The sequence below is a fragment of the Oxyura jamaicensis genome, chromosome 24, assembly GCF_011077185.1.
Source record: "Oxyura jamaicensis isolate SHBP4307 breed ruddy duck chromosome 24, BPBGC_Ojam_1.0, whole genome shotgun sequence".
NCBI classification, from domain to species: domain Eukaryota; kingdom Metazoa; phylum Chordata; class Aves; order Anseriformes; family Anatidae; genus Oxyura; species Oxyura jamaicensis.
Window position 1 is genome coordinate 1,515,803 of NC_048916.1, and position 26,708 is coordinate 1,542,510.

The 26,708-nt window shown below is 45.9% G+C and overlaps 1 protein-coding gene across 7 annotated transcripts in view; it reads right to left on the reverse strand.

Moving 5' to 3' along the window:
* The window catches only part of ARHGAP32 (Rho GTPase activating protein 32), a 255,589-nt gene that overhangs the window by 131,193 nt on the left and 97,688 nt on the right, over nucleotides 1–26,708 (reverse strand). For 5 of the 7 annotated variants that reach the window (XM_035346342.1, XM_035346340.1, XM_035346343.1 and 2 more), the window contains 4 exons: nucleotides 23,593–23,701; nucleotides 4,251–4,342; nucleotides 3,161–3,202; nucleotides 2,706–2,790 (listed from right to left, as the gene is read on the reverse strand). In XM_035346342.1, coding sequence (XP_035202233.1) covers nucleotides 2,706–2,790; nucleotides 3,161–3,202; nucleotides 4,251–4,342; nucleotides 23,593–23,700 — 327 coding nt within the window. In that variant the 5' untranslated portion in view covers nucleotide 23,701. Of the gene's footprint in view, nucleotides 1–2,705; nucleotides 2,791–3,160; nucleotides 3,203–4,250; nucleotides 4,343–23,592; nucleotides 23,702–26,708 lie in introns of those variants that run through there. The other 2 variants (XM_035346347.1, XM_035346341.1) reach the window with 1 other exon arrangement.

The following is a 26,708-nucleotide window of genomic DNA, read 5'->3' on the forward strand; positions in this document are numbered from 1 at the left end:
CCAATTGCAGCATGAGACCATATTATAAGTGACATAAACGTTACAAAACAATCTGAAATTTGGCCAGGCTGTTAATAGACAGCATTACACAATTACTGACACAGCCAGATAATGCTGCATTTCTACTATGCAAATTTTTAACAGTGAATAGATTTTGAAAGGAGTTTACACCCACTACCCCCTCAGATGCAACTTGGTAATTCGCTATTAGGTGCCAAGCTGTCAATTACAAGTCACTTCATCCTACCGCTATTCTCTAGTCTACTTTGTTATCACAAAGGAGCCACCAATGAAAGCCACTTGATTAAAATGTATGAGCCCTATATGGACCTATTTTTAAGTCTGTAAACTAATACTGCTGTTGTATTAATAGCTTGCATTTATTTTGCCATTAATACTGGTCTTCTCCTCCTAAGGAAATACCGTAATGCTCGGTTCTTCCCGATGTCAGGAGCAAAGCTCTGTTCTTACGGTATTTTTATCCCTATTAAAAAGAAACCACACCGTGGGAATCTATCAGGAATCTTGCTTAGAAAAGGGGAAGAACAAAAGGCACGGAGCTGCTTTTTAGGGCCTGATTCACCTTGTTTAAGCACTTGTTTGGCTTTAGGCACACAAACAGCAAAGAGCACATCTGGGTGAGTAAGGCTTCGGTTCTGTGTAGGGCTTCTCAGAGGCAGCAGAGAGGACACACAACTGGCTGCCCCCGACACATCCCAGCACCGCAGTGCCTCCCGCGTGGCCGTTGACCATCCCTTGGCTTTGTGACACAGGCACTGAGATAGGGCTGAACACCCAGGCCTGCTTTTTCTTCCCGTGCTATCCCTCCCCAGGTATTTCAGCCAGACACTGCTCTGGTTACAGCCGCTGGTGTCCTGCCTGTGCCAGGGGGTAACACGGAGCACACCTGAGCAGGGGCACGGGCAGCTGCAGACAGCACCAGACTGCAGCAGCTCTTGCTCATGCAAGCTGCCCACCAGCACGTGCTTGGCAGAGCAACGTGAAGAAAATCTGTAAAGAACATATTCTCAGATTTTATTTCTGCAATTGGTTTCTCCCTCTTGAGAACACACAGCTCAGCACATCAACCACACAGGTACACACTGTCCTCCTTAAAAAGTGCCAAGAAATGCTTAACCCCACAAAATAAATGACTTGTCTTCAAAATCCTTTAAATACTAGCAACATGCAAAGGTTGTAATCTCTCTCCAGCATGCACATGGCATTGGAGGTCTGCTAACACACCCCACCTCTCTGACTGATGGACAGGAGAACTCAGGATTGCAGAAGGCCGAACCCATCCCCCAGTGTACAGAAACCTGCCCAACACCTACCCCACGTAAAACCTCTCTCTGGAGTGACTGACAGATCTCTGATGTCAACTCAGAAAATTACCAGGAGACAAACAATAGGGATGCAGATTAGTCACACCGTTCCTATACACGGGAACTGAAAGGAGCAGAGCTTTGCTTCAGAAGGATTGCTGTGAGTCAGCAGCCCACCTCCCATAGAGCTGACAAAGCACTGAGCTCTTTGCCCTGGTGTCCTCCTGAGGCCACTGCTTTGTCTAACTCACCGTGCTTTGGGGACGTCTGGGGATAGTACCTCTCTCCTACTTTTTTGTTTCAGCCACAGTCATCACCTTAACTGCGAAAGCACAGGGTTTTGCGCTTCTCAGGTAAGACCGGAAAGCTTTTGGGGGGTGGAACAGAATGTATCACAGCTTAAATGGTTCTTCTGAGTCAGCTCTGTGAATTTCTACGTAACTACTGTATGTGCACGTGTCTGCCAACGTATGTGCAGCCCCTGCTCAGTGCAGTGGATCTGCCTAGAGCCACTAAGTGTAACAGTCGATAGGAGTCCTGAACGGGACTCAAATTCCAGAGCACACCTTCTCAGGCAGAATTTAGAGACTGAAAAAAAGGATGCATAATTCTGTTTGCAAAACCGTCAGGTGCAGAAACATGAAAGGCTGTAAATAATTCACTGTATTACAGGAAATGTTTTACAAATGAAAAGGTTGTAACCTCTTTTTGGCTACAAGGCTGGCAGATGCTGGAGGCATTCCTGTTTCGGAAAGTGCAGCACAAGATGTGCCCTATTTATGAGAAACTAGCAGTGACTCTCGGTTTTCAACCCTCCCTGGTACTCCTCAATGAAAAATGCATCTGCCTATGTTTCTGATGGATGGCTCACAAAGGAATAAAGCCTGCACACTTCTAGAAATGCAACTCAGGCTGACTAGCAGTTTCTTGCATTCTGATAACACAGCTGCTGCAGTGCACAATGCAGAGCTCGGATAGCACGAAGAGAATCGGTAAATTTCAATTAACATTCTGTATTTACATAAATACGTGCACAACACAGTTGTTTAAAAATACACACACAAGCTAAAAAATATGCATGTAGTTACTACAGACAGCTCAATAATGAATGTTTGATGGAGTCTTAAAACCGTGACATCAGCCAAATCCTGTGGAAATAAAATCCTCTCCAGCCTCAAAGGGGTGGCCACGCAGCTGAGGACAGCTTCTGGCCCTGAACACAGAAGCAATTGCAAAGAAAGAGACCCTATTGCTTTAACTTCCTATTACCAACATTTCACAATAAACTGAATAAACCTCAGTGGAGCTTCCCCCAGCAGGTTAGTAGGTAACCAGACAAACACAATGATGTTTTGTACGAAAAAGAAAACTGAAACTCACCTGTATGTTGCCAAAGTCCACATTTTCATAATGGAAATGCGCACATTCAGCCATCTTCGGAAAATGACCTTTTGTAAAGGATAACCTGAAGCACATCAAAAGCACCCCATAAGATGCAAATCACCGACACCATGCTGAGCATCAAGCACTGTTATAAAATGCAGTTACTCATACAAAATAATAAGGAGCTTCTCCACCCAAAGCTGAGGGAACGGAGGGGTTTGGTGATGTGATGCACCGAAACAGTGGAGAAAAGAACTGAGTGAAGAAGGAAAACTAAATTGCAAAGTGGCTTTTATCATTGCATCCTTAAAGAACTGTGTGGCAATTCATCAACACCAAGGCCCACATCTTTAAGAAATGGTGCAGGGACAAGCCGCTCTACCTTTACAAAAGCATTCTTGCAGTGCAAATAAACAGCCTTACACGAGACACATAGGAAAGCAGAACTTTACCTGTGAAAGGCATCACAGCCCATCAGTCCCGGGTTGATGTATCTGAGGGTGCAGAACAAACGCTATTTATCCTTTGCCTTTTTAAAATTCAAAAGTGAGGCATAATTATTCCCAAGTGTCTCCAGCTACAGTGATGGCTGACGGGGAGATCCTCTGGCTCTGCAACATGCTCTCGCTTCTGCTGAAGCTATTATAGACTCCTATAGATATTTCTGGTGGTGAGCCAATGAGATTGTCATTATCTAGCTCTCTCTTCCCACGGGAATACAAGTGGGAAGTGAGATACAGCATCTGGCTGCTCAGCACTAGAACAAAGAGCCATTTCCCTTGCAGCATCAGAGCACTACAGAGGGGTGATCTGAATGCACAGATCAATCAATATTAGGGAGTTCTGGTCCTCAAGTCAGCACTCTTAGCAAAGACAAGTCAAGTAATATCGATTAATTTTGAACCTCTTTACAGGTTAGGGGTTTGAAACGTTAGCTACAAACATAGTAAGCTGGTTTACATTGTCCAGGAGAGTGCGAAAGAGAGAGAAAAAGAGCCTAAGCTTGCAGAAAAAAAAAAAAAAAAAATCTGGGAAACCAGAGAAGTAAAAAATACCCCTACAAAAGAAAAATTGTGCAAAACCCACTCAGTGAAGAGGAACAGGGCAGAATGTAAAAAAAGGAAAAGAGTAAAACACAAGTAAAAATATATATAGGCCAGCCTACATATATATGTATTTAAGTGAATTGGTTTCGGGAGAAATCACAGAAGTTTAAAAATACGGTAACTGTGAGGTTCAGAACTTAAACAGGCTTTGCTTATATGGCACAAAATGGGCAAGAGACCTAACAGAACCTCTGATGTCCCGAGTTTTAGACCACATTAACTATAATTTACTTTGTCTGGATGGATGAACGGTTGGACTTCATCATCTTAGAGGTCTTTCCGACCTAAATGATTCTTTGATTTTGGTTGTTCTGATGAAGACATTAACAAAAATGATTGCTAAATGCCCTAGCTGTATTCCAACAACAGCTCAAATCCAGGATATCAAATCTAGAAGCCCAACAAATACAGGAAAATCAAAGAACACTGCTCTTACTTTTTCACATTCTTCACTTTCATACTTGCTGTGCTGCCGCAAGTCCGAAGTGGCAATTCCCCTGGAATGTCAGGGATATCTGCACCTCTTGCCTGCAAAACAAACAAACAAATAAATGAATAAAAAGAACTTAAAACTTGATTGCATGCTGTGGCCATAGCTCAAACCTCAGTTGTGGTAGAAGCTGTATTTCTGCCTTTTAAACATGGAAGAAAAAGAAAACTGAAACTAGGGCTATACCTTAGTATATGATTATCTCTTCCTCAACTGTTTTGTAGAGCCTTGCTAATAACTCCAGAGATCCAGCATTTTATTAATTACTTCTCCTGGTTTCTAAAGAAGAGATTTTCAGACGTAGGTGTGTAACATGTTCCTAAACTCCATCCTTGGACTCCTCCTTAAGTACCCCATTTTTCCAAACGTCTGTGCAGCGTTCAGGCAGTGGAAGAAGCTGGATAGCTCATGCGGCAGAAAATCAAGGTAATAACAGAGCTGCTGCTATGTGGGAGGTGAGCTTTCAAAAAAGGTATTTGAAACTACTGGAATAAGTGCATGAACATATTAAAATTCATCAGAATTCATTTCTTTGGTGAGGCCACAACTCCATACTCTCTTTTTTTCATTTGTTCTGTCACACTTTTCCACCCTCTCCCCCCTCCAGCTGCTCCTCCATAAGCCGTGAGCCGTGCTGGGCAGGCACTCAGCACCCCATGTGGAACAGGAGCACCACACGCTCCTCTCGCTGAGCTGCTGCAGGCCCGAAGCTCTAGGGAATAAGGGGTTTGGGGCAAGGTTTTCATGAAGGGAACCAGTGATCAAACCAGGAGATCAGCACAGGCTTCACAGCGCAAGAGGAGAAAAATACGGTCCTTGATGTTGGCTCATTAGTGGCATGGATGCGACCAGCTGAACGAGCACAGGACAGATCACAGAAAGCTGTTTTTCTGCTTTATACAATGCAGTGCGAAACAGTCATACTGTCCAGAATAATGAATGCTCAAGCAAGAAGAAGAGAGTCACTTCAGAATTCCCTCTCTTGGAGGCCCAGAACAAGTAGGTATTACAGGATCTCATTTTCTAATGCCAGGAGTGATCAGACTTCTCTGATCGAGAAGATCAGTGCCAATGCCTCCCACCAAAGGATCTGTGAACAGAGACGATCGGGGGCAGGCTGTTGGGCAGCACAACGCAGCTAGCTGCATGCCGCAGTGTCAGCTATGGGCACAACTCGGTCCTCGCCCCCCAGACGTTAGTCAGACAAGCACAGTTCAGGCCAGCTGCCCTCGTACAGGGCGAACAATGGGAGAAGCTCTTATTGCCCTCCCTGAAGCTCTCCTTTTAGCTTGACCTGGGTCAAATTTACATGTGCTTCACCACATCACAAAGAGCTGAAGTAAGTCAAAACCATTCCCATATTCATTAACTAACAGAGCTGGAGGGAGCGATTCATCTCATTTAACTTCAAACATGTATGAGGAGCACAGCTACAACTGTCTATCTTCCCAAGGCTACCTTTATAATCACTAGAGATACGCAGGCACGTTGGGTCAGGAATAGATTTTTTTTCTTTTCCTAGATTAGGAAAAAGCAACTAGGAGCTGCAGGAGTATCTACTGCCTTGACAGAGGGAATCCAGGGTGGCCCTGGCTCAGGTGTAGGCATGCACTGCAGACACCTGCATTCGTTAGCCAGCACCACTGGCAGGACTTGAGTAGAGCACAAGTTCTCCCTTCTGAGCCAAATTCCTCAGAAAAGTGATGCTGCAGCAGTGCTGGCCACGCTGTCCCCTTCTGACATCTCAGACAAGTTCGAGGTGAGGATGCTTGCTCTCCCACTTGTGCCTGTTGCAGCCCTGAAGAGATGCCATGCTTCAGCTCCGCTGTCCCACAGCTGTACAGAACATGCACACCCACGCACTGAAGGAAAACAAGGACAATATTTACATCCTTAAATAAACCCTTCCTGGGCTGACTGGCTGTTATTAAGCACACAATTACTTCAGTGTGTAATAGGACACTTGAGAGTCTCATTGTGAATTTCAGCATTAAGAGGATCACCAATTTAATAAACCTTACAGGTCCTTTACATAAGAAAATAAGTAATTACAATAATCAATGTGCCATTCCTGTAAGCTGCTTTTTGGCAAAGCTGGATGCGCTTGCCTTAATTTTCTAAGGAACAGAATTTTTGTAGGAAGAAGAATAATTCTTCTTCTCCATCAGCAGTAGAAGCTGGTGAGATATAAAAATGGTTAAACAAATCTGACAGAAAAACGTGGGCTGCAAGCCAGTTTGCAGCAGTGGGCAGAGACTACCCTGGATCTGACTCAAAGCAGCGTAGGCAAAACTCACACCTCCGGGAGACTTAAATGCCAGCATTTCTTTTAAAAAGCTGTATTATCCTCTCCTTCCCGATTGAGTTATGTCCGATCCTGCTGGAAGGAGATATCTGCCTCTCCCCTTTCCAGCAGCACACGTCCATTGACATGGACTACAATGAGATGCGGTACACTCATTAACTGCGGGTGCTTTTCCAATTAGGTTTGAGCTCTCAGGACTCGGCTGCGGAACATCATCTCCCAGAACTCACAGCTGAGGAAAACAGGCAGAACGGTGATCTTGTGTAAGCCAAAATCTTTAGTATGAGGTGCGAACACCGGAAAAAACTTGGTGATTAGATAATGAAGAAAGAAATTTAGTGCGATTTTACAAACCATATTGCTCCAAAATGAAAGGGAGCTACTTCCCATCCAAACCCCAGATACAGAGCTACAGAAAAGCACGCTTTATTCACCATTAGTTTGTACTTGTTTCAATCCGAAACCTGGCATGCAAAACGTCACCCTAGATTACCTTTCTCTCAAAATACAAACAAAACACTCCAAAATGAGATTTGTCGTCTTTTGTGTTTTGTGTCACAGTCGTTTAACTTTTTAAATCATTTTGAAACAGCTGAATTACTTACATCTGAAAATTAGCTAGCTAACATCATCAGTTGTTTCTCACTTCCTTATTTTCCATGCACCACTCTTCTGTGGAAACCTAGTAATTGCAGAGTAAATCTGTTCATGCAAATTATTCAGTCCAATTTTCACAGCTTAATGTCACTGCTGCATCAATCAATCTGCTTTGGTCCTAACTTGGTAAACAAATTAGGACGTGATCCAGAACGCAGCCTGTTGACTCCATTCACAGTCCTCTTACGCTCGAAGCCTTCTCAGCCCCACCACACTCCACCAGCTTCCCCGAGCCCAGATATTCTCCTACCGCAGGCTTGCTCAAGGGCTGCACCACTTCAGTAACACCTGGGACAACACTTGAGATCTTCAGTATTTTGTAACAGACACCAAGATCAACTCTGAGGCAAGCAGGCATCACTAACGTGTTTAAGCAATTTCGGGAGGACATCTCTCTGTCCGTCCCACCCTTCTGATGGACGGCCGGTTCAGTTTCAGGTCAGCCCGGCTGTTTGATTGCAGGAGGGTCCCCGAAGCACCTGCGGCACTCGGGGCAGTTTCAATCCTGTTAAACTTCCTGGGAATGCGAGAGCTGTCACAAACCAGGGTGACAAGCTGTAGGCATCCAAGTTTGAAACTTTTGGTATTTTATAGGCATGATTTGGAAAACTTCAGCTTTGCGCTCTCTAGCACAAAACTTTAAGTCACAAATAATTTGTATCTGACAACTGCACAGCATAACATGAAGGGATTTTCTCCTAAAAGTCTGACTGAATTTATCAGAAAGCATGTCAACCCTTTTCCCTCACTTCCAGAAACGTAGCACAATTTGAATACACACAAAAAAAATGAAGAAAGCAGTCCATCAAACAAGATGCGACAGGTTCTACCTTGGTAGAAACAGGGGGAAACACTGAACCTAAGCAAACCCCATTGCCTCAGACCTGCACTGGGAGGCACAAGAAGAGAAGAAAGGGTGGGATCTCACTAAGCTCCAAGGATCCTGTGTAACTGGTAAAATGGTTTTCCACAGCACTATGATTTCCACAACCCCCCCCTCCCCACCTGCCTCTCTCTCATGTCCCCCCTTTATCTCGGTTTTCAAAGAGCTTTGCTTTTAATTTCACAGAACCACTGAACCCAGCCTGGCACGGACAACATGCTTCAATAACCATGCACCTGTATCCTCGATAGCTCTGCGCAGAGTTTGGAGGGCAGCCCCAGGCCGTGATCCTACAACAGGAGGACACGAGAGCAGACCTCTTCCAAGCAGAGCCACGCCGGGTGGGCTGCGGGGCTGGGCGACCCCAGGGCAGGGAGTGGGAGCCCTCCTGCAGGCACTGCAGACCCCAGACACCTGGCACTGCCCTGAGGATGCACCACACGCAGCGACCGGTACAACTCGAGGCCTAAGCCAGGTTTTGGGATCCAAGTGGGATTTCTGAGGGGGGAAACTTGCTCGTAGCCAAGGTTAACACAAAGTAAGAATAAATATTAGGCAGGCAGGAACATCTATGTGTCTTCCTATCATTAGTTTCTCATCCAAACCAGCTAAGGAGACCAGATTGTTCTGGATTCCTTCGCGCACGGCCTTGTTGCTAAAAATGGCAGAGCGGATTCAAAACGCTGCCTGGTTTCCATGACAGTCTTTCCTTTACATCATTCCCATTTCCCCTTGATTTTCTTTCTAAAACCAACCCAAACCAAAAAGCCATCACCGGAGCTTTCCAGGAAGACAAGCTGTGTAGGAGCTTCACGCCACCGAAGAACAGCAGGAAGCAGAGAGGTTCCTCCAGGAAGCCACCGCTCAGTGGGGAGCAGGGGGGTGCTCCCCGTGCACGACGGAGGCCTCCCGGGTCCCGCTCGGTGCCTGGCAGGGCTGCTGACCCCCGGGACATCTCCGGCTGTTCTCAGCCTCGGGCACTGGCTAGCTGCACTCAGACATCGGCTCTTCTGCAGAGCTTACTCTGCAGCATTAAAAAGAAGCTGTCCCACGCACATCTCCTGTCACGAGGAGGTTAAAGGACAATGGCTCCGCGAGCGCTGCCCTGCCCTTACCGATCACTGTTCAAGAGTGAGCCCGGAGCAGGATGGAAGAAGGAAGTTGGTTCGTCTCGGCCTCCGCAGCCACTAACACACTCCAAGGAGAGAAAGTTTCCTTACTTACAGGATTATCAAAGCACACAATATCCCAAATAGGAAGGGACCCACCAGGGTCAGAGTCCAGCTCCGGCCTCCACACAGGACTAGCCAGAAATAACAACAATCTTGGTTCTGCACAGCAAATAAATCAACACAGCAAAGGCAAAATACTTTCACTATACCTGAAATCCCCATGTCCGAGCTGTTAGAAATAAATCCAAATGAAAAGTCCCAATTCTACAGCTTTCATCTGCCTGAGCATTATCCCTAAAAGGATTAAAATGTACCTGAGCCCAGGAAGCCTGTAACTGGGTCGCTTTTTTGGATGGAAGAAATGTACAGCAATTGATGAAGATACAACATTCATCAGAAAATGTCAGAGGGACAGTGGCAGTATGATGAAAATATAAGTATTTGCCAAGCTCTCATAAAAAAGTTCTCTGATGATTCATTTAGTGGATGCAGGTACAGAGCTCCCTAAGTGATTTCATGCAGGACGTTTGTGTCTGGAAGCAGCTTTAACACACTGCAGCCAAGTCTTCCAGAACTGCTTAAGATATTTGGACACATTTAAAGTGAATAAGCACCTGGTTTGTGCGCACAGGTCTGACAATCTCATCTTAAACAAAAATATCTGCCTGTTATACTGAAGCAGTTTTACTGAAGAAGCAAAAAATATTCAAGAAATACCCTCCAGACACTACACAGCTGCCCTTAAGAATTAGCATCCATGCTATTCGCAGTCTGATCAACAGAGTGCAGCACCCGCACATTTAATAACCGCCCGTGGCCTGTACACAGCTGAAAACCAAGGGCAGCCCCCGCTCTCATAGCCAAGGGGGGCACGTACCCACCTGTGTCCTCGCACAGCATCACAAACTGGGCCCAGCGTGCTGGGATGGATGGCAGCAACCTGAGTGCCAACAAAAGGGCACAAGGGTGGCTTTCAGAATGAGAAAGTTGACATTTTTACATTTTACATATATATATATATATATATTTGTTTTTATTTTTTAATTCACATCATCACTTAGCTCCTCACCTAGTGCAAGTTTCTATATTCTGGCTGCAAGGATAAATGAAAAACCCTTTCTGCCGTGCCGGAGGGGAGCTGCAGGACTGGCTTCTGTGAAGGCATAGCTCAAGGCCAGAGCTGCTGGGCTAATTAGAGGTAGCACAGAGATTTTAATTTAGCTCTCTGCTTGGGGACTGTAGTGTGTGGAGAAACAGTTACCCTGCTAGAGGTGCCTTTACAATCTCCTGGCAAAGGAGGAACGTGATAGAGGAAAGCCAGTGAAGGAATGACAAGTGTTACCAGTAGGGAAACTCTGAATACCGGCTGGGCACATTCTGAATCCCACATGTAAGAAAGCTGCATTCAATCAAGAAGATACTTTAATGTGTATCATTTTTTGAGTTTAGGACATTTAATTCCATTTTCCACATTCCCTGTCAATGCTGAATTGTTCTAGCCAGCACTCATTGCATGGCACGGTTAACAGTGAATTATTCTCTTTCACAAGACCACACAGGATGTGTTTTTTCTGCTCCCAACATTTTCCTTCCAAAGGGAAAAAAATAAGAAAAAACTTTTAAGCTTTGCCATGAGCTGGCAAATTAAGGGAAACCTCTCATTCCTGAGCTTTAGCGTTACAGTGGAGTTAGTCCAGGGCATCCACTTACCATAGTTTAAAGGATCAGCCTGGATTGAACAAAGCACAAATTCTTAACCATTCATCTACTGTTTTTTTCCACATAAAGTTTGCTAGCTCACAGATACGTGGGTCCAACCATCCCCAGCTCACATGTAAAACAGCTCATTTGGAAAACGGAATCCAAGACACCAAGTAAGCGACTTGGCAGCAGCACCAACCTCCCTGGGCAGGACTATTGCCACTGTGAACAAAACTCACCTCTGCAAAGCAGGCAGATTTTATGTCACGCCAGGATTTCCTAAGTGGGCCTTAAAAAGATGCATGGATGGGCACGGACTCTGCGGATGAATGATGTGCACCCAAAGGGCAGTTACTGCCAGCAAAGCAGCCCTACACTGGTGTTTTCTTTCATAGCTACTGTTTGTTTCAGAAAATGGCATGCACCAAGCAAAAATGGATGCACCAAGCAAAAATGAATGGTTAGCCACTGAGGACAGCATTAGCATGATAACTACCTGCGAGCTGTAAGTTTGGCCTTGACACTATAGCGAGCAGCAGTGAGCCCCTTATTACCATTCACAAAGGTTTCAGCCCGGGGAGCTGCAGTGGTACAGTACAGAGCCCCACATAATGGTACGCTGGCTAAGGAATGTACTTTCTTTAAGAACAAAAATCCCACATACAATATGCGTGGGAAAGGCAGCCAGGGTTAGAGTCCTTCTGTACAGCTTACAAAATAAATTTTAGAAGAAAGCCAGAGAAAACAGAACATCCAACGAGCACAATACTTTGATTCCAGTTCCTTGTTGGCTAAAAGAAAAAACAACCCCCAAATCCCTCACCCCGCTTGATGCACAATTTCTGCAGTCTATTGTTTCACAGGGGGAGGAAGGATCCTAATCATGGCTTAGTTACACAAGGACCAATGGGGCTTTGCGTTGTTATGCCAGAATGCAATTTCTCATAGCACAAAAAAACTACAGAGATTAAGTAAGGCTGAAACTAGCAAATGCCACTCTGGTTAAGTCCCCTTACCATATTCAGTGATTGTGCAAATAACAACACTACGTATGCTATAGGTATAAATCGGCTTAGGAACCAAAGAACTTTCCCACTGCAGTGGGAGAAAGACTGGGAAGGCAGAAGAAACAGCAGCCTGACGCTTAAACCCAGTATATCACCGGGTCCATAGAGTTAACGTGAATTTATGTTTATGCTTGTAAACCAAGCCAACCTGGGCTCAGTTTACACGAAGAGCTGGTTCCAACAGCATAAAACACACGACTGGTATACGATATGTTCATTCTGCAAACCCTTCTAATAACACAGTAACGTGAGGAATGGGTCTATTTGTAGTGTGCCATTTATCCCCTAAGCCAGCCACCAACTTCTGGGCAGCAGAGCACAAGTCCATTCATCAGCCGTGCTCGAGTGCCACCAGGGAAGTTGGCCCTGCTGTGGCCACTTCTCCAGGGGGGTGAGGGTGCCGAGGGACGATGCTGGCAGACCCCAGGTGACAGTGGGCTCCAGCAAGGCCCCGTGTCACTCGGGGAGGTCAGACCGGGACGCGGCATCACCTATGAGAGGGCTGCACGTGCTTCTGGTCGGGAAAGCCGAGAAGGTCAACAGCGACGTCCTGCTCATGTCAACAGGAGGTGCTGGTGAGAATCCTCGCCCCCAAGGATGTCAGACTGCATTCGTCAAATTATTAGCCAAAAAGGAGGGATTTCTTCCCTAAGGATCAATGCTTAAGAAAAAAAGAAGAGGCAGGTATAGGAACACATGCCCAGAGACAAGAAGCGTGACGAAGCTGGCAGACATCCCTACAGGAGCACACAGCTGGAGCACACCGCTGCCCTTCAGCCTGGGGAACCGATGGCAGCCCCTTCACCACACACAAATACCGGGAAAAAGGTTGTGCCACAAAGCAAGAAGCTACAGTTAACATTCTGGGTTCTGAAACCACGCCAAAGAGAAACTTCAGATGCTTTCAAGCTGAAGCTATTTGCTGGCAGCACAAGCCGCAGAGCGAATCAAGAACACGCAGGCCCGAAAGCTCCCCCTCTTTCACACTGCCCAGAGGAGAAGGCGCACCAGGAGCACCGCCACCGAGGGCAGAGTTTCGTGGTAGCCTGGCTTGAAGAGGCAAAGCCACATTTTTAAACTCCAGCCCCAGTCCTTCAGCCCCTGGCTACTCTCTCCCTCTTCCTCGCACTGCAGCAACTATTTTAGTTGTTACAACCCCAAACAATATGGACTAAAAAGAAAGAGGAAAACTAAACTTCTTGGAGGGGGATTATTTTTAAACAAGATTATCGCAGTGATCCCCTTCCCAGCACTTCAGCCCAGAAACTCGCTGACCACAACTGTCCCGAGGCAGACCCCTGCAGCCTGGCAGGGAGCCGCCTCCAAAGAGAGGCCTTGGGACTCTTTGAGCCCACTGAGCACCACATCCAGTCCCAAAAGGACGCCCTGGAGTTGATAACTTGCTGCTGCTATCCAGAACCACGGTGAATTTCAGTCTGCAGCTACACAAGCCAGCCCTGGTGCCGGCTGCTGGGAGGCCGCACATCCTCATACAACCCGGTCACAGCCACAAGCTTCTGGATCCCACAACACCAGCTGAGGAAAATTAACTGACCGAGACACACTCACTTCTAGGGTGAGAAAATCTTTAAAGCCACACTCAATGGAAAAAGCAAGGCCTGCAGCATCTATCACAAACCTTCTTGCAATGACCTGAAAGCGAAGAAAGCAAGGAATGAGTTCAAAAATCAGGCTAAAGATTACCAATTTTCAGGGAGTAATTCATCAGCGAAGAAGGCTGAATTGTAGGGTTGCCCACAGCCTTTAGCAAGAGCAGCTATGTGCTGACAGGTTTTTGTCACTCTCCTGGAGCTAAGCCGGGGCTGGGGAACGGAGTGGGGCTGCCGAGCGATCTGCTGACAGCAGCTCAAACCTGGTCCCTCTTTTTTCACGTTGTGGTAATTGAGAAGCAACGAATACTGACTTAAAAAAAACACAAGTATAAATAAGAAACTCCTTTCCCTTCCTGCATGTTCCATCTCATTTTAGAGCAGAAAAAAAAAAAAAAAGAACAGGGAAAAGTGATTGACAGGTAAATAAATTACAAGTTTTATCCCCCTAAATAAGTACATTTCAAACAAATGTGGCATTTCTTACATTGCAACAACAAAATGTGTAAAAAGAAATCATCTTTGGAATTGGGTGGGAGGAAAAGAGGCGGAGGGTCATGACAGCATAACCCAGCCTTCAAAGCTCACCCCGTGCTTCCTCCCAGCACCGAAATGGGGGATGCACACGCTGATTGCAGGACTAATTACATCGGCGTCACCACAGCAACTAGCAGAGCATCACCAGCACGCTGCCACCAGCAGGCAAGCCGGCCGAGCCTGATCCAACTGAAAACTGGTGATAATTATAAAAGATATGGGGATGTGAAACCATCTGAAACTGAAATTCAATTACCTAAAACCCAGGAAATTCAGGCCAGTCACTCACAGACCAAGCAAAGCTGGCCTCCACTGCCACACAGCCACTATTGATACCACACATGCCACCGAGCACGGCTGTGTGCACTGGGAATAATTAATAGGGGTGCTGGGGCTCTCCGGTGCCTTGGTAAACCCAGACGTAAGTGCTTACCATGCATTAATGCATTTGATCCCTCCCTACACGTATGCAATTTGGCAGAGGGCTGCTGGGAGCATTCGAAAAATTAGCTAGTACACCCCAGTGCCCCCTTGGTCTTCTTCGTTGCCAGTATCCTCCATGACTAAGAGGAAGTACAGGTGGTAGTGTATAAACACACGGCCCAAACGTTTCACTTAGCAAGACTCTATTTACTGACGCGCATTGGATTAACTTTGAAATAAACAGACGTGCAAAAGCAGGGTGCATTCAAACTGGTGGACACGGTGATCGGTAAACTTTACTGAGCCAGCCTTAGCAAATTTTATATCATTCCCTTTTTTTTTTTTTCCCGCTAAATGCTGCATACACAGAATTTTAAAACAGAAATTTAGAAATTATTTTTCTCCCAGATCAACACTGTACTGCAGGACCGTACACACTGTAAACCAGAGCAAACATAACTGGAAACAATTGCTTCTATAGCATCACCAACAAAAATTAAACGATTGCTACAAATTAATACTTACTGCCAAAAATACAGTATCCATTCTGGTTTAATTGAACTCATTTAATTGGCAAACTCAAATGGAAGCCAATGTGGCAATTAAGTGATTGTCCCAATTCTTGAAGATTCCCAGGGAGCCTCACGCTGGGAGCTAGCCTGTGGAAGGGAAACAGCTCTAACCAAGAGGGAGGGAGGGAAAGGACCATATGCAACAAGGGGATACCTTGCCAAAAGCTTCCCAAGGCAAAAAACATTTGATTCATGCGGCAATAATAAGGGAAACGAGTTATGTGAATTGAAAACGAAATGTAGGTTGTTGATTCAATGCCAGACCAGAACTGTTTGGACCAAAATATTATTACAGCCCGGTGGCCGCTTGGTGTGCTGCACGGAACGTTTGTCTCCTGTCGAGGCCTGTGCTGGTGATAGTTCCACACTGTCTGAAACCCTGTTTCTGCCCCATCGTTACCCTGGCACAACGGGCAGCCTGTGCCCCCGCTGCTACACATGGTGAGCAACACGACTGATGTCGAAGTGCTGCAGATTATCGGAGCGCTGGGTAGGAAAGGGGCTGCTGCGTCAGCACACAGCTAACATCCGAACCTCAAGGTAACATTTTCCATTACATCTAAGTAATGCAATGACTCCTAAGACTGAGAGCCAGAAGCCAGGTGTTGGAGCATCTAGGTGAGTATCTAAAGCTCAATCCCAATGAAATGTCCACACCAAAAAAAAAAAAAAGGGGGCAGAATTTCAGCTTCATATCTGCTGAAACACTCCCCTACCCGTGAAAGCTTCAAACTCTTGGCTATTGAAAAGAGCCTACAGGTTGGCAGAGTTCAACAGTGCTCTTCATTTTTCCAAAGAAGTCCACAGCATTCATCCCCTGTAAAACAGGAGCAGGCTAAGGCATCTCCTTGCACACCCACTGAACAGCCCACAGCCAGATACCCAGCTGTGAAATTCTGGTGCTGGTTCAGACACACACGGAGCACAAACGGCTGCAAGCCACTGGAATAGAAAATCCCCAACGTCAGCTGTGACATGTCACAGGGTACTGTACACATGTATCTCAGGTGCAGAAACGACACCATTTCAGTAAACCACCTTTTTGGAAATCACCAGAGCTGATGGTGCCAAACAAGCGGGTTTACCGCGCTGCCTTGTTCTTCAGAGCTTTACACAGTTCCTGAAGTATTCATCTCGGCTTGGTCAGGACTGACATCCTCAGAAACATGCCTGACGTCTTCAATTAAAAGTAAAATAAAACAAATCAAAAATGAAAAGAAAAGAATATAAAAGAAACCCTAGCTACTCCCACTCTGTGCATGTATTCTTGCAGAAGTCACAGACGAGATCTGGGGCAGCACTGGGCTAAGCGCTCTACAAAGAACGAGAAACAAACCCGGCTCTACAGAGAGCAAAATCTTTCTTTACAATCCACTAATCTCTACACACTTTTATAAATTGCATTTAAAATTAGTTTTCTCGTCACTCCTGTCCCAGATTTAAGAGAGTGATATATTGAGGTCTCATTAAAAAGTCTTCGTTACCCTCACAAACCACGGCATGTTACCTTACCTGGTACCAAAGACTGGAAACACTACAGGCCTCAGCACCCATCTGAACAGCTGTAAGAGCTGGGATCACTGCAGGGACTTCATACACACTGTACCTTTCTAGAACATTTGCAGGCTTGTATTTTTCTCCAAGAAAATTCAACCAGCACAAGGCAAAAAGGATGCTGCGCACCACCTGCCAACTGCCCGTCTTCTTGTTCATTAACTCATTTGCCAAATTCAAGGATTCTCAATGGCTCCTTACCAGGAATTTGGAGGTTTCTACATCAGCCCTTTTCTAGGCAACCTGGTTATAAACTAGTACCACTGGGGGACACGGAGGTTATCTTCTCAATAACCTCATTGTTAACCGTACCTCTAGATCCCCAAAGCGATGGCTTAGAGGTGCACCAGGGCAGAAAGGCTGGCATCCTCAGGGTGAGGAACATGTGGACACCGCCAGCAGCGATCTACTCGCGAGCGAAGCCCTGCAGACATTCACTGCAGGGTGTGAGCGGGAGGAGGAACGATCACCTGGATCCTGCTCGGGGCACAATGGAAAGAGATCTCCCAGGAAACAAACCTACCGCAGCTTGAGGGGCTCTGAAAGCTTCCAGACTTTCTCTGAAAGAAGTGCACACTCTGCAGAAGAAACAGCCTTGTTCAGAAGCACCTCCACAGAAAAGAAATCCCATTTCCAGCTGTGCAGTCAGGACGTTCACCTTACCTCTCACAGGTCTGCCGGCCAGCTTAAGGCAGCCCCAGGTGGTATCTTCCTGGGACAACGCGGTTTTAAAAGGGTGCGTGAATAACGAGTTTTGTATTTAAAACATTTTGTATTAATTTTCACTCCTGTAATCCTGCTTCCCCACAAAATTTAGACAAAAGGCAACAGGATCGAGTGTGCATGCACGGCTGTAAGCACAGAGGGCTGCCGAGGGGCGAGGCTGGAGCAGATTGTGCCGAGCGCTGCAACCTCCAGGATCACAAAGAGATGCTGAGACGAAGTCAGATGGTCAGCAACATAAGGGAAAGGCAGTATTAAGTAAAAATACCAAAATATGCTAAAGTTAATGACAGGCTGAGGACAGCTGTTTTGTAGGTTTGTGTGAGAAACCTTATTTAAAGTTTTTTTCACAACTTCTTTTCTCCTAGCATAGAAGCAGCCCTTTTCAGTGCCCTACAAGGAACGACGCTCCTTTCCTCGACAGTAACGTAACTAGCTCAGAGAAACATTAGAAAATCCATATGCTGCAATATTACTTGGCTCAAAGACGGCTTCTCATCCCTACAACTCACAAGTATTTTACAAAGTCACTGTCATCGAATGAGTTTTCCAAAGTGAGAAAACCAGTGTGTGCGAAGGGTACGTGGCAGGCCAGCAGCGCGGTGGGACTTGGAGGCTGAGAGATGAGAAAAACAGCGGGGCTGATATTGATGAATTCTGAAAGTACAGAACATGACTGGGGGTTGACACAAAATATAGCAGTCCTTGAGGATTGGTCAAGCAGCTGTCTTGTTATTTAACTCTTACAAAGTCTGTCTGCCCAGTGTTGCATCTCAGTCTGGTTCTTAGATTTTACTGCATGGGATTTCGTAACTACTATGAAGTTTCGAGAACCACCAAAAGTACCCAGACAAAGCAAATCTCCAACAGAAAATCACTTGCCTTTCTGCAAAACCACACACAAGAAAAGCAGATGAAAGTACAGATGATAAATGTAGAAAAACCAATGAAAGAAGTACAAAGGACTGAAGGTACTCAGGTGCCCAGAATTAACTGACAATGACAGAACCATTAAAAATAGAGTTTCTGTCCTACCTAATATTCATGTTATGGGAGGACGTTCGACCTCTATATATTTAGAAAGACCTTTCATTTATTCTTGTTAAAAAGTGGCTTTGGAAACAAAGCACTTGTATAAATTACTAATAAGCACCTCCAAGCATATTGCAGACAAAAGGGGGGAGAGGGAGGGCAGGGATGACTTGGGGATGTTCATCTAACCGTGAACACATAAATCACCTTTTCCCAAAGTACAACAACATGTACAAAGGCAAAGTTCAGGAGAGCAATGAATGAGCATCACAGGTCTGTCTGTCGTGTCAGACGTTTCCAGGCTCTCCGTATCGCTGCTGGTCTCAGCATTACTCACCTGGCAGAACAGACAACAACACAGCCACGTCCAACTTCCCCAAGCCTTTACAGCCCCCATTACCCAGAGCGAGCAACAAGAAAACCCAAAGTGTGCAACTTAAACAACCACCAACCAGAAATTAAGTTTCTTGTGCAACTCTGAGAAACTCACATAGCACGTGAGCAGCGTACTATGGGAAAAGACCAAACCTGAGGCTGCTAAGAATGCACAATGAAGAACAAGAGCAAGGAAAGAAGTTTCAGGATTAACATGGTCAGGAGAAAGACCAATACAGCAGAGGCACCGGTTAACCAAAGCGCAGAGTGTGCCAGTGTTGAACTCCTAGAATGAGAGCATCCTGTCAGTATTGCCTTCTGACTGGACACCAGGCAGATGATGAAAATGGAAATTTGATTCATTTAACACTGCAAACATGAGCAAGTGAGGGTTTTTTACCCATATGAAATGTATTCAGAGGACCACGAAGTAAAAGGAACACTGTAAGCACAAATCCTAAGTAGAAGTTCCTTTATTACCTAGCCCTGGGCTTCATTGTACCAAATCACACTGCAGCAAATCTCAGACCTGAATTTTCTTGTTTATCCTCCTCTAAATCTCTTTTATGCAGGTACCCAGACTGTTAAATTTTTGTATTGCTGGCATAGATCTGTGCAACGTGTTCTAAAAAATGAAATAATGGTTAGCAGAATGAAAGGAACAGCCTCTTGCTGCAGCACAATGCAATGGCCCCAGTCCTTCTGGCTGGGTTTAACAGCCTCTCTTCGGGACAAAGACCTACCCTGACAGAACATCCTGCAAAAGCAGGGCCATAGCAATACCTTCCCTAGAATATTATGAAATAATACACTGTACACACACACACACATCCTTGAACAGTCATTTGCTATTTGTATGCATTCCATTTATTGAAATTCTTGTTTTCTCTTTAACACAAATGTTTAGTTGGACTCTCCTATGCTCAGAATTTGTGCTAACAGCTATGGAAAATGCACAGAGCTCAACTGCAAACATGAAGGGGATGTTCTTCCCTTGCCACTATGAGAACACGGAGTTTTCTAACTTCCTCGCGGCTGGCAGCTGGTATTTTTGCTGGATGTTCTGTAAAGCTACTCTTTTTCTTCCCCTATAATCACAGAACTGTAGGGGTTGGAAGGGATCTCAAAAGATCATCGGGTCCAACCCCTGCGACAGGTACTTACTGCCTCAGTTTTATTGTCTTAATGATCACCCGGTCAATAAAACTACCAAAAAATGTCAATCTCTACCTCTTAACACAAAGAAGCAAAACAAAACCACAACCAACCAAAAAACAACAACACAAAACATCCAACCAAAGGGATTTTTTTTTTGAGGATCTCCCCCTTACCAATAATGCTACAAGAGTAAATTGTGTACGAGTAGGGGTCAGAGGGGGGCAGGCTGGGTTAACCCTTTGGCAGAGCTGCAAGAGGGCATTTGATAACATTAAAAGAAATTCTCATTTGTTTGCCAGACACATATGCAACCTTGCAAGACTGCAATGACCGTTTTCTAATGATTACTGAGCTCTCAATGAACAGAAGTGAGCCTAAATTTCCATCTTAATTTTTTTTAAAAAAAATACCCCCCTAATGCAAACATAGTAACACAAGTTCTCCGGGACTGCAGTGTTGAAGAGGAACAGGAAAACATTTGGAATGCCACCTCCTACGCGAACAAATCTTCCTGTCAGAATTTAAGTTACCTAACTGCCAGCAGCCAACAGGGACTTTGCCAGAGACTGCAGTTACGCTCAGCTCCTCGGTTCAGCTCCCCACGAGCTGGACTCAGCGATCCTTGCGGGTGCTTTCCAGCTCAGGATGTTCTGACTCCACCAGAGCTGTGTGTTTCCCCCAGGATGCCTACTGCAGCTAGCCGGCTGCCGTTCGGGTCCACAGCCACCCTCCTCTGCAGGCTGGCGCTGACAGCAGGTGCAGGGTCCTGCTGAAGGTCGCTGGAGCAGCGCACAACCTGTGCATGCGCCTGTCCAGCAGGCAGCGGGCACAGAAGTTTCCAAGCGTTGTGCACCTCCGGGGGCTGAACACTGAACAATGCACGTGAGGACAGCAGTCCTGATGAGAAGAGGGGAGGCATCGAGCCAGAGCAGGTGAACCTGTCCATTATAAGCCATCGGTAGGGGAAAGAAAAGGAAAAAACCACAAGCAAACACTAGAATAAATGAGGTATGCCAGCTAACTGGTGCTACAGGTGGAGACTGAACTGGAGAGCCACATTCCTGAGACACACCTCGAGGTTACAGACACCACGGTGTCAAGCAGCGATGTGCACAGGAGTCTTGGCTTTAGGGCGCTGCGGAGCGCCATGCTCCGAGGCTGGGGCCTGAATAACGCTGATCAGAACAGACAGGGCTCCCGAACAGGCGGCACCAATGTGAACTGCTGGCCAAGGCAGAGAGAAGGAAAGAAATACCTGCACATAGAAGAAAAAGCTACCTAGGAGGGGACAATCGCAAGAAGTCTAAATGAGCTCTGGATAAGCACGGAGTCAAGCAGAACAACAAGCACAGAAAATACCAGCAGAGAAAAACACTAGTGAGGCCTGAGTTCTCTTTTTGTTTAGTTTTTTTTTGTTTGTTTTGTTTTGTTTTGTTTTGGCCTAAAAATAAAGTTTGAAGCAAAATATTTTAATTGTATTATATGGAGCTTAAAACAGTAAAACATAGAACTGAACTTTGTTGTCTCATTTAAAATTAAAATTAAAACCTGGCTTGTAGGGAGGGGACACATTTCCTGAATGCTGTGTAATGAACATTTAAACCCCACATCTATTTTATGTGACCCAGCCAAATATTAATGGTGATTTAAACTTTAAATAATCCATCCAGATGAACACTCTTGTTTCAGTGGGTTCAGCCTGCTTGATTCCTTCTTCTTGTTGGATTCATGAATAGCATTGATTCACTTGAACCACATCCTAGGAAGGCTTGTTCAGCCGCTGAAGGGAAGTGAGGTTGCAATGCGTGCTGTCTCGCTGTCGGGCACTGTGTAAGCTCAGGGGACCTTGCACCCTTCCTTTTAAAGGTTATTCACAAAGGTGGTGCTACAGAAAGCACAAGTGCATATGTGACAAGGTCAACGCTCCTAGATGAAGAAAAACTTGCTACTCAGATCTTCTACAGGAGTATCGGTCTTTATGTTACAGCCTGACTTTTCTAAGACAACCTAAAGGAATGTGTCTGCTGCTACATTACAAGATAAGCAAGATGGAGTTACTGTCCCATGTTTCACTGTACTGTTAACAATAAACCATGACAGAACAACCTACACCTCCAAATTAAGTGCTGCTGGTAATACCAACAGTCATTAAGATGCATTAAGTACTACCAAATGTCATCACAGGTCTGTATGAAAGTCCCAGCGACACCGGCCACGTACAGTACCACAGCAGTGAAACAACCCTAATGTTTTTCACCAGCCCTGCAATTCCAAAGGGAAAAGGAAAACACATCCAATATTTACTGACCAACAGTGAAAATTCATTCTCACCCATATCCAACCCAGAAGTTGGGGTTTTATCCACAAAGGCCTCTGATCTCACCCCTAGTAACCAAGCTCAGAAGCAGCCCAGCACCTGGGCTTCCCTGCAGCCCCCAGCCCCGCACCTCAGATGGCCGTGCTGCAGTGCAGCAGAGCCCAGCCCAGCTCTCACGCTGCTGCTGCACTGCTGGGAGCCCGGGAGCAGCGAACATACATATGGCTTTTCCAGGCTGATGCCCTGCCACTGCCACATGATCTGATGCAAGGGAAAACCTGTCACTGGTCCCCCATCTCAGTAAGCAACTTTAGCCACGTAGCTGGACTGCCCTCACGAGAGCAGCGATCCCACCCTGAGATATTCAGACCTTCTCCCTGTCCAAGGTCTGTCGCAGAATGCAATTTCCTCATCAGCTTAGTATGCTAATGAGGCAATTTTAAAATCTGAGAATAACAAGCAAGATATAACTTCCAGATGCTCCTAGACCAAAACAAGGTAGGTCAAGCTTCTGCGAGGTAAGATAACTTCACAAAACCACCTTATTTGACCACTAAGAAAATAAAAACTGACTGTCTAAGCTCAGCAAATTCTAGAGGATTTGGGAAAAGTGGAATTGTAGGTACTCTGCTCATTCATTTAAAAAGAAAATAAATCAGGGTGATAGAGTTTTCTGTGGCCCACTGCCACTTGTACCGTGTTGATTAGGCAAGAGAACCCAACTTCTGTGGCTGCTTTTCTGCAATTCCTTTCCATGTGATGGCAGGTAAGCTTTTAGGCTGGCATTTTATTTCTGCAGACTCAGCCAGCGTTTTGCTAAAACCGTATTTCTCCACAATGATGCATGCTTCAAAGAGCATGTTCTTACAAGAAGTTCCCTTCATGCTCAAAAATCTTACTGAAAAAGAGGTTAATGCAGACTGAAAATCGTTGTGACATTATGGACCTTTTAATTGGTTCCTAGACCTGCTTTGGGGCACATATTAATAGGGCAGAAGCGTTATGCATGCTCCTCGCTCTCCTTGACAAAGTGCCAGAGGAAGGAAAGTATTTTGGTCTTACTGAATCTACTGGGCAATCCATTTAAAAATCTGAAATTCAGGGAATAAGAATCAGAGGAGAACTAGGAAATAAAAGAGCCAGCAGTGTAGATCATTCAGAACCGAAAACAATGCACACAGAAAACCAACAAGGTGTCTTACCATAGCGCTGAGAGTCTCCTCCCAGTCTGGCCTCTCCCGAGGATGGATGCTTCTCTGAAGCTCTGGCACAAAGTCATCTTCTTCTGAATGTACAGAGGACTTCATCATTCTGAAAAGGACAGAGAGGTTTGATACTTGGTGAAAATTGCTCATTAATCTTACATAAGGTCTGCTCTGGGACTCAGTTCAGTTATGTTGCTTATATGACAACACAAATGCTTTTATAAAACCAGAAACCCTGCAGACTTCTCAAGTTTCTCTTACTTCCTCTTTATACAAAGAGGATAAGAGTATAAATCTGGTGAAGAGAAATCTGCACTTCCTAGCCAATCAACAGATAATTTTGTTTAATCACTGCACGATTCACAGATCTTAAAACACTGAAAAATACCGAGGAGTAATTTTCAGTCCCTTTCAACAAACTGCTTATACTGCCCAGGCAAACTCCGTTAGCCTAGTCAGAAATATACACACTTGATTTCTTAGTTGTGGCTGGATGGTTTGGCCTGAAACAGAGCCTGCTGTTCCCGTATCTTAGCCTGAACGCGTGACCCAAGCCTGAGCCAGCAGCTCTCATCCTTCTTACTGATCCCATCTGCAAGGGTGAGCGCCTTCAGCTGCCCCAGCTCTGCAGGGATGGGCTCAAATCAATCTCGTTTGATCAAGGTAAACTTTTCTCCAGATAAGGAGCTGTATATCGAACACCCTGTGAAGTGTATTTCAAGCCTGTAAAGAGATCAGAAGCTAAAAATTAAAATTCAGAAAGTATCCATGAAAGCTGTTCAGCTTATCCTTACGGCGGCTCTGCTGTTGCGGCCGAGAGCCGTTTTATATCGCACTGCAGGCCACACAAACGGGCCTTTGTGGGGATAACAGCATGGAGCTGACGTACCAACGGCCTACGGAAGGTTAGTGGTAGCTGTGTGGCTTCATTACAACACAAGATTCAAGCAGCTTTTTACTTTATTAGTAGATAATAGCCGGTAATAGGACGGCTGAGTTATGAAGTTATAATCCATATAAACTTGGCACCCAGCTTTGTGAGCGCGTCTGCTCTAACAGAAAACACACCCGGGGAATGTGGGCCACCACGCCAACGGAGCCTGGGCCCCACGTGCATCTCCCAGCGATAGCAGGGCACCCCAACGAGATAAGGAAAGAGTACGCCTAAATGGTGAACCTGGACACATACGAAAAGGAAACGTGCACGAAGCTGCCACGAGTCAGGACGTAAAAGTGCAATGCCGGCTCAGATGGGAGACCTGCACCTTTACAACACACCTCTTGAAAAGAATTCAATTTCTGTGAACCTGAAGACGTGCTGCTTCCAGAGCACGGCTTTCTCCTCTCCTTTGCAAAGCACGAGTGAGACTTGGCGTGTTTCTCGCAGCCCCAGCTCCAGCACACGAGACGTTTGCCACGTATTTTAACTGGAAGCTGAAACCTGCTGGTTGCCGAGAAAAGTTTTGGAAACCAGATTGTGCAACACAGAAACAAGAGATAAGCTAAAAAATTCCTTATTTCTTTGTACCAGCATCGTGATTTTGAAACAGGCGCAGGAAGGCCCCAGGATCTCTGGATGTTTGGGTTTGGCAACACTGCATTGGGCCAAAAGAATCTCAGCACGTCGTCCCCACTGCAGCTTGAGTCCAATGCCGTCAGGCAGCACGGTGGGATGAAAAGCAGGGGCACATGATGAAGACCCACCTTTCTAGACCAGCATGAAAACAAACAGCTCACAAAATGCCTGCTTTCTCAGCTTAAAGACTTGAAAATAACGGAACTGAATTTACATCTTTATGATCGCTTTGGATTACAAATCAGTTTACTACACGCTCCTCAGGCTTATGCCAATTCCTCCTGGATTTCTCATCAGAAATCTAGCTTCTTAATAGCATTTCCCACCAAAGAAAAAGCTTTTCTTTTGACAAATTTCCCGAATTTCTTACGTTGCCAAAACACAGGGCTGCCCAAGGACACCATGCAAGTAACACAAAAAACCTGACCAGGCCCCCCTCGACGCTCCTGACCCTTACTGACAGAAGAATCCACGATGGGAAGGAGCCGAAGGAGGCACCAAAACAGGTCTCAGCTCCACGCTTTCACCCTGTGACGAACGTACTCACACGCTGATTGCCACGTGTGGCTAGGCAATAACCGGAGGAGCACGGGGGTGGCCTTTGAGACCAAAGACGTGTTACCGTACGGACGGCCGTGTGCTTCCAGCAGCAATTTATCCCGCGGTTGTTCCAGGTGGGCAGAAGGGAACAAGCTCTCCCAGGAGACTCGGGACCCGCAGGAGACCCAGCTCCCCTCATAACAAGAAGCATCACCCTGCCGGGCCGGGTGGCTTCAACGTAGGGCACGCGGGGCTCTGCAGAAAGTTTATCACGCAGAGGCTACAGATCAGGATCAGCAATTAAGATTAAAACACGTGAACACAAACACGACGCACGTATTGCACAGGCTCTGTGCTTAGGCCGGCTTATGCTGAATTTGCTGGAAGTGTGAACGTGGTGTCAAGATGAGAACGTGTTTTGTGTACAACTGAATTCCTGTAATACAATGCCTAACACGCTCTTGCAAGCTTTCCCCTGCCATAGAAATGGAATTTTCTTCAAGAGAGTAAAATACAGAAAATAAAAACTGTCCAAGGGTTTGCCAACTACCCTGCACACACAAAGCATCTCTTGTACGATTTCTTTTTACTAATAAATACGTAACAGCTTTAAAACAGAGAAAAACACCTTACCAGAAGGATAGCCTAGAACAGACTACCATGGCATGTTTCAGCTGGGAGGGAGCTAAAAAGCAGAGTCCAAGTGCCGGAGCACGTGGGGCTGTCCAGAAGTCCAGGCACACTACTGAGAGCGTTCTCCAGCTGCCTCTTGAATGGGGCACCTGGTACCTCACTGGGAAGCCTGTGCCAGTGTTTGGCCACCCTCACAGCAAAGAAACTTCCCCGAATGCCTGGTCCAAGCCTTCCCAGGCACAGCTCTGTGCTGACCCACACAACCCATCGGCAGCCAGCGGCAGAGGCTGGTGCTTCCCTCTCCTCTCCTGACCTCAGGAAGCCGCTGCGAGCAGCAAGGTCGCCTCTCGGCCTCCTTCTCTCC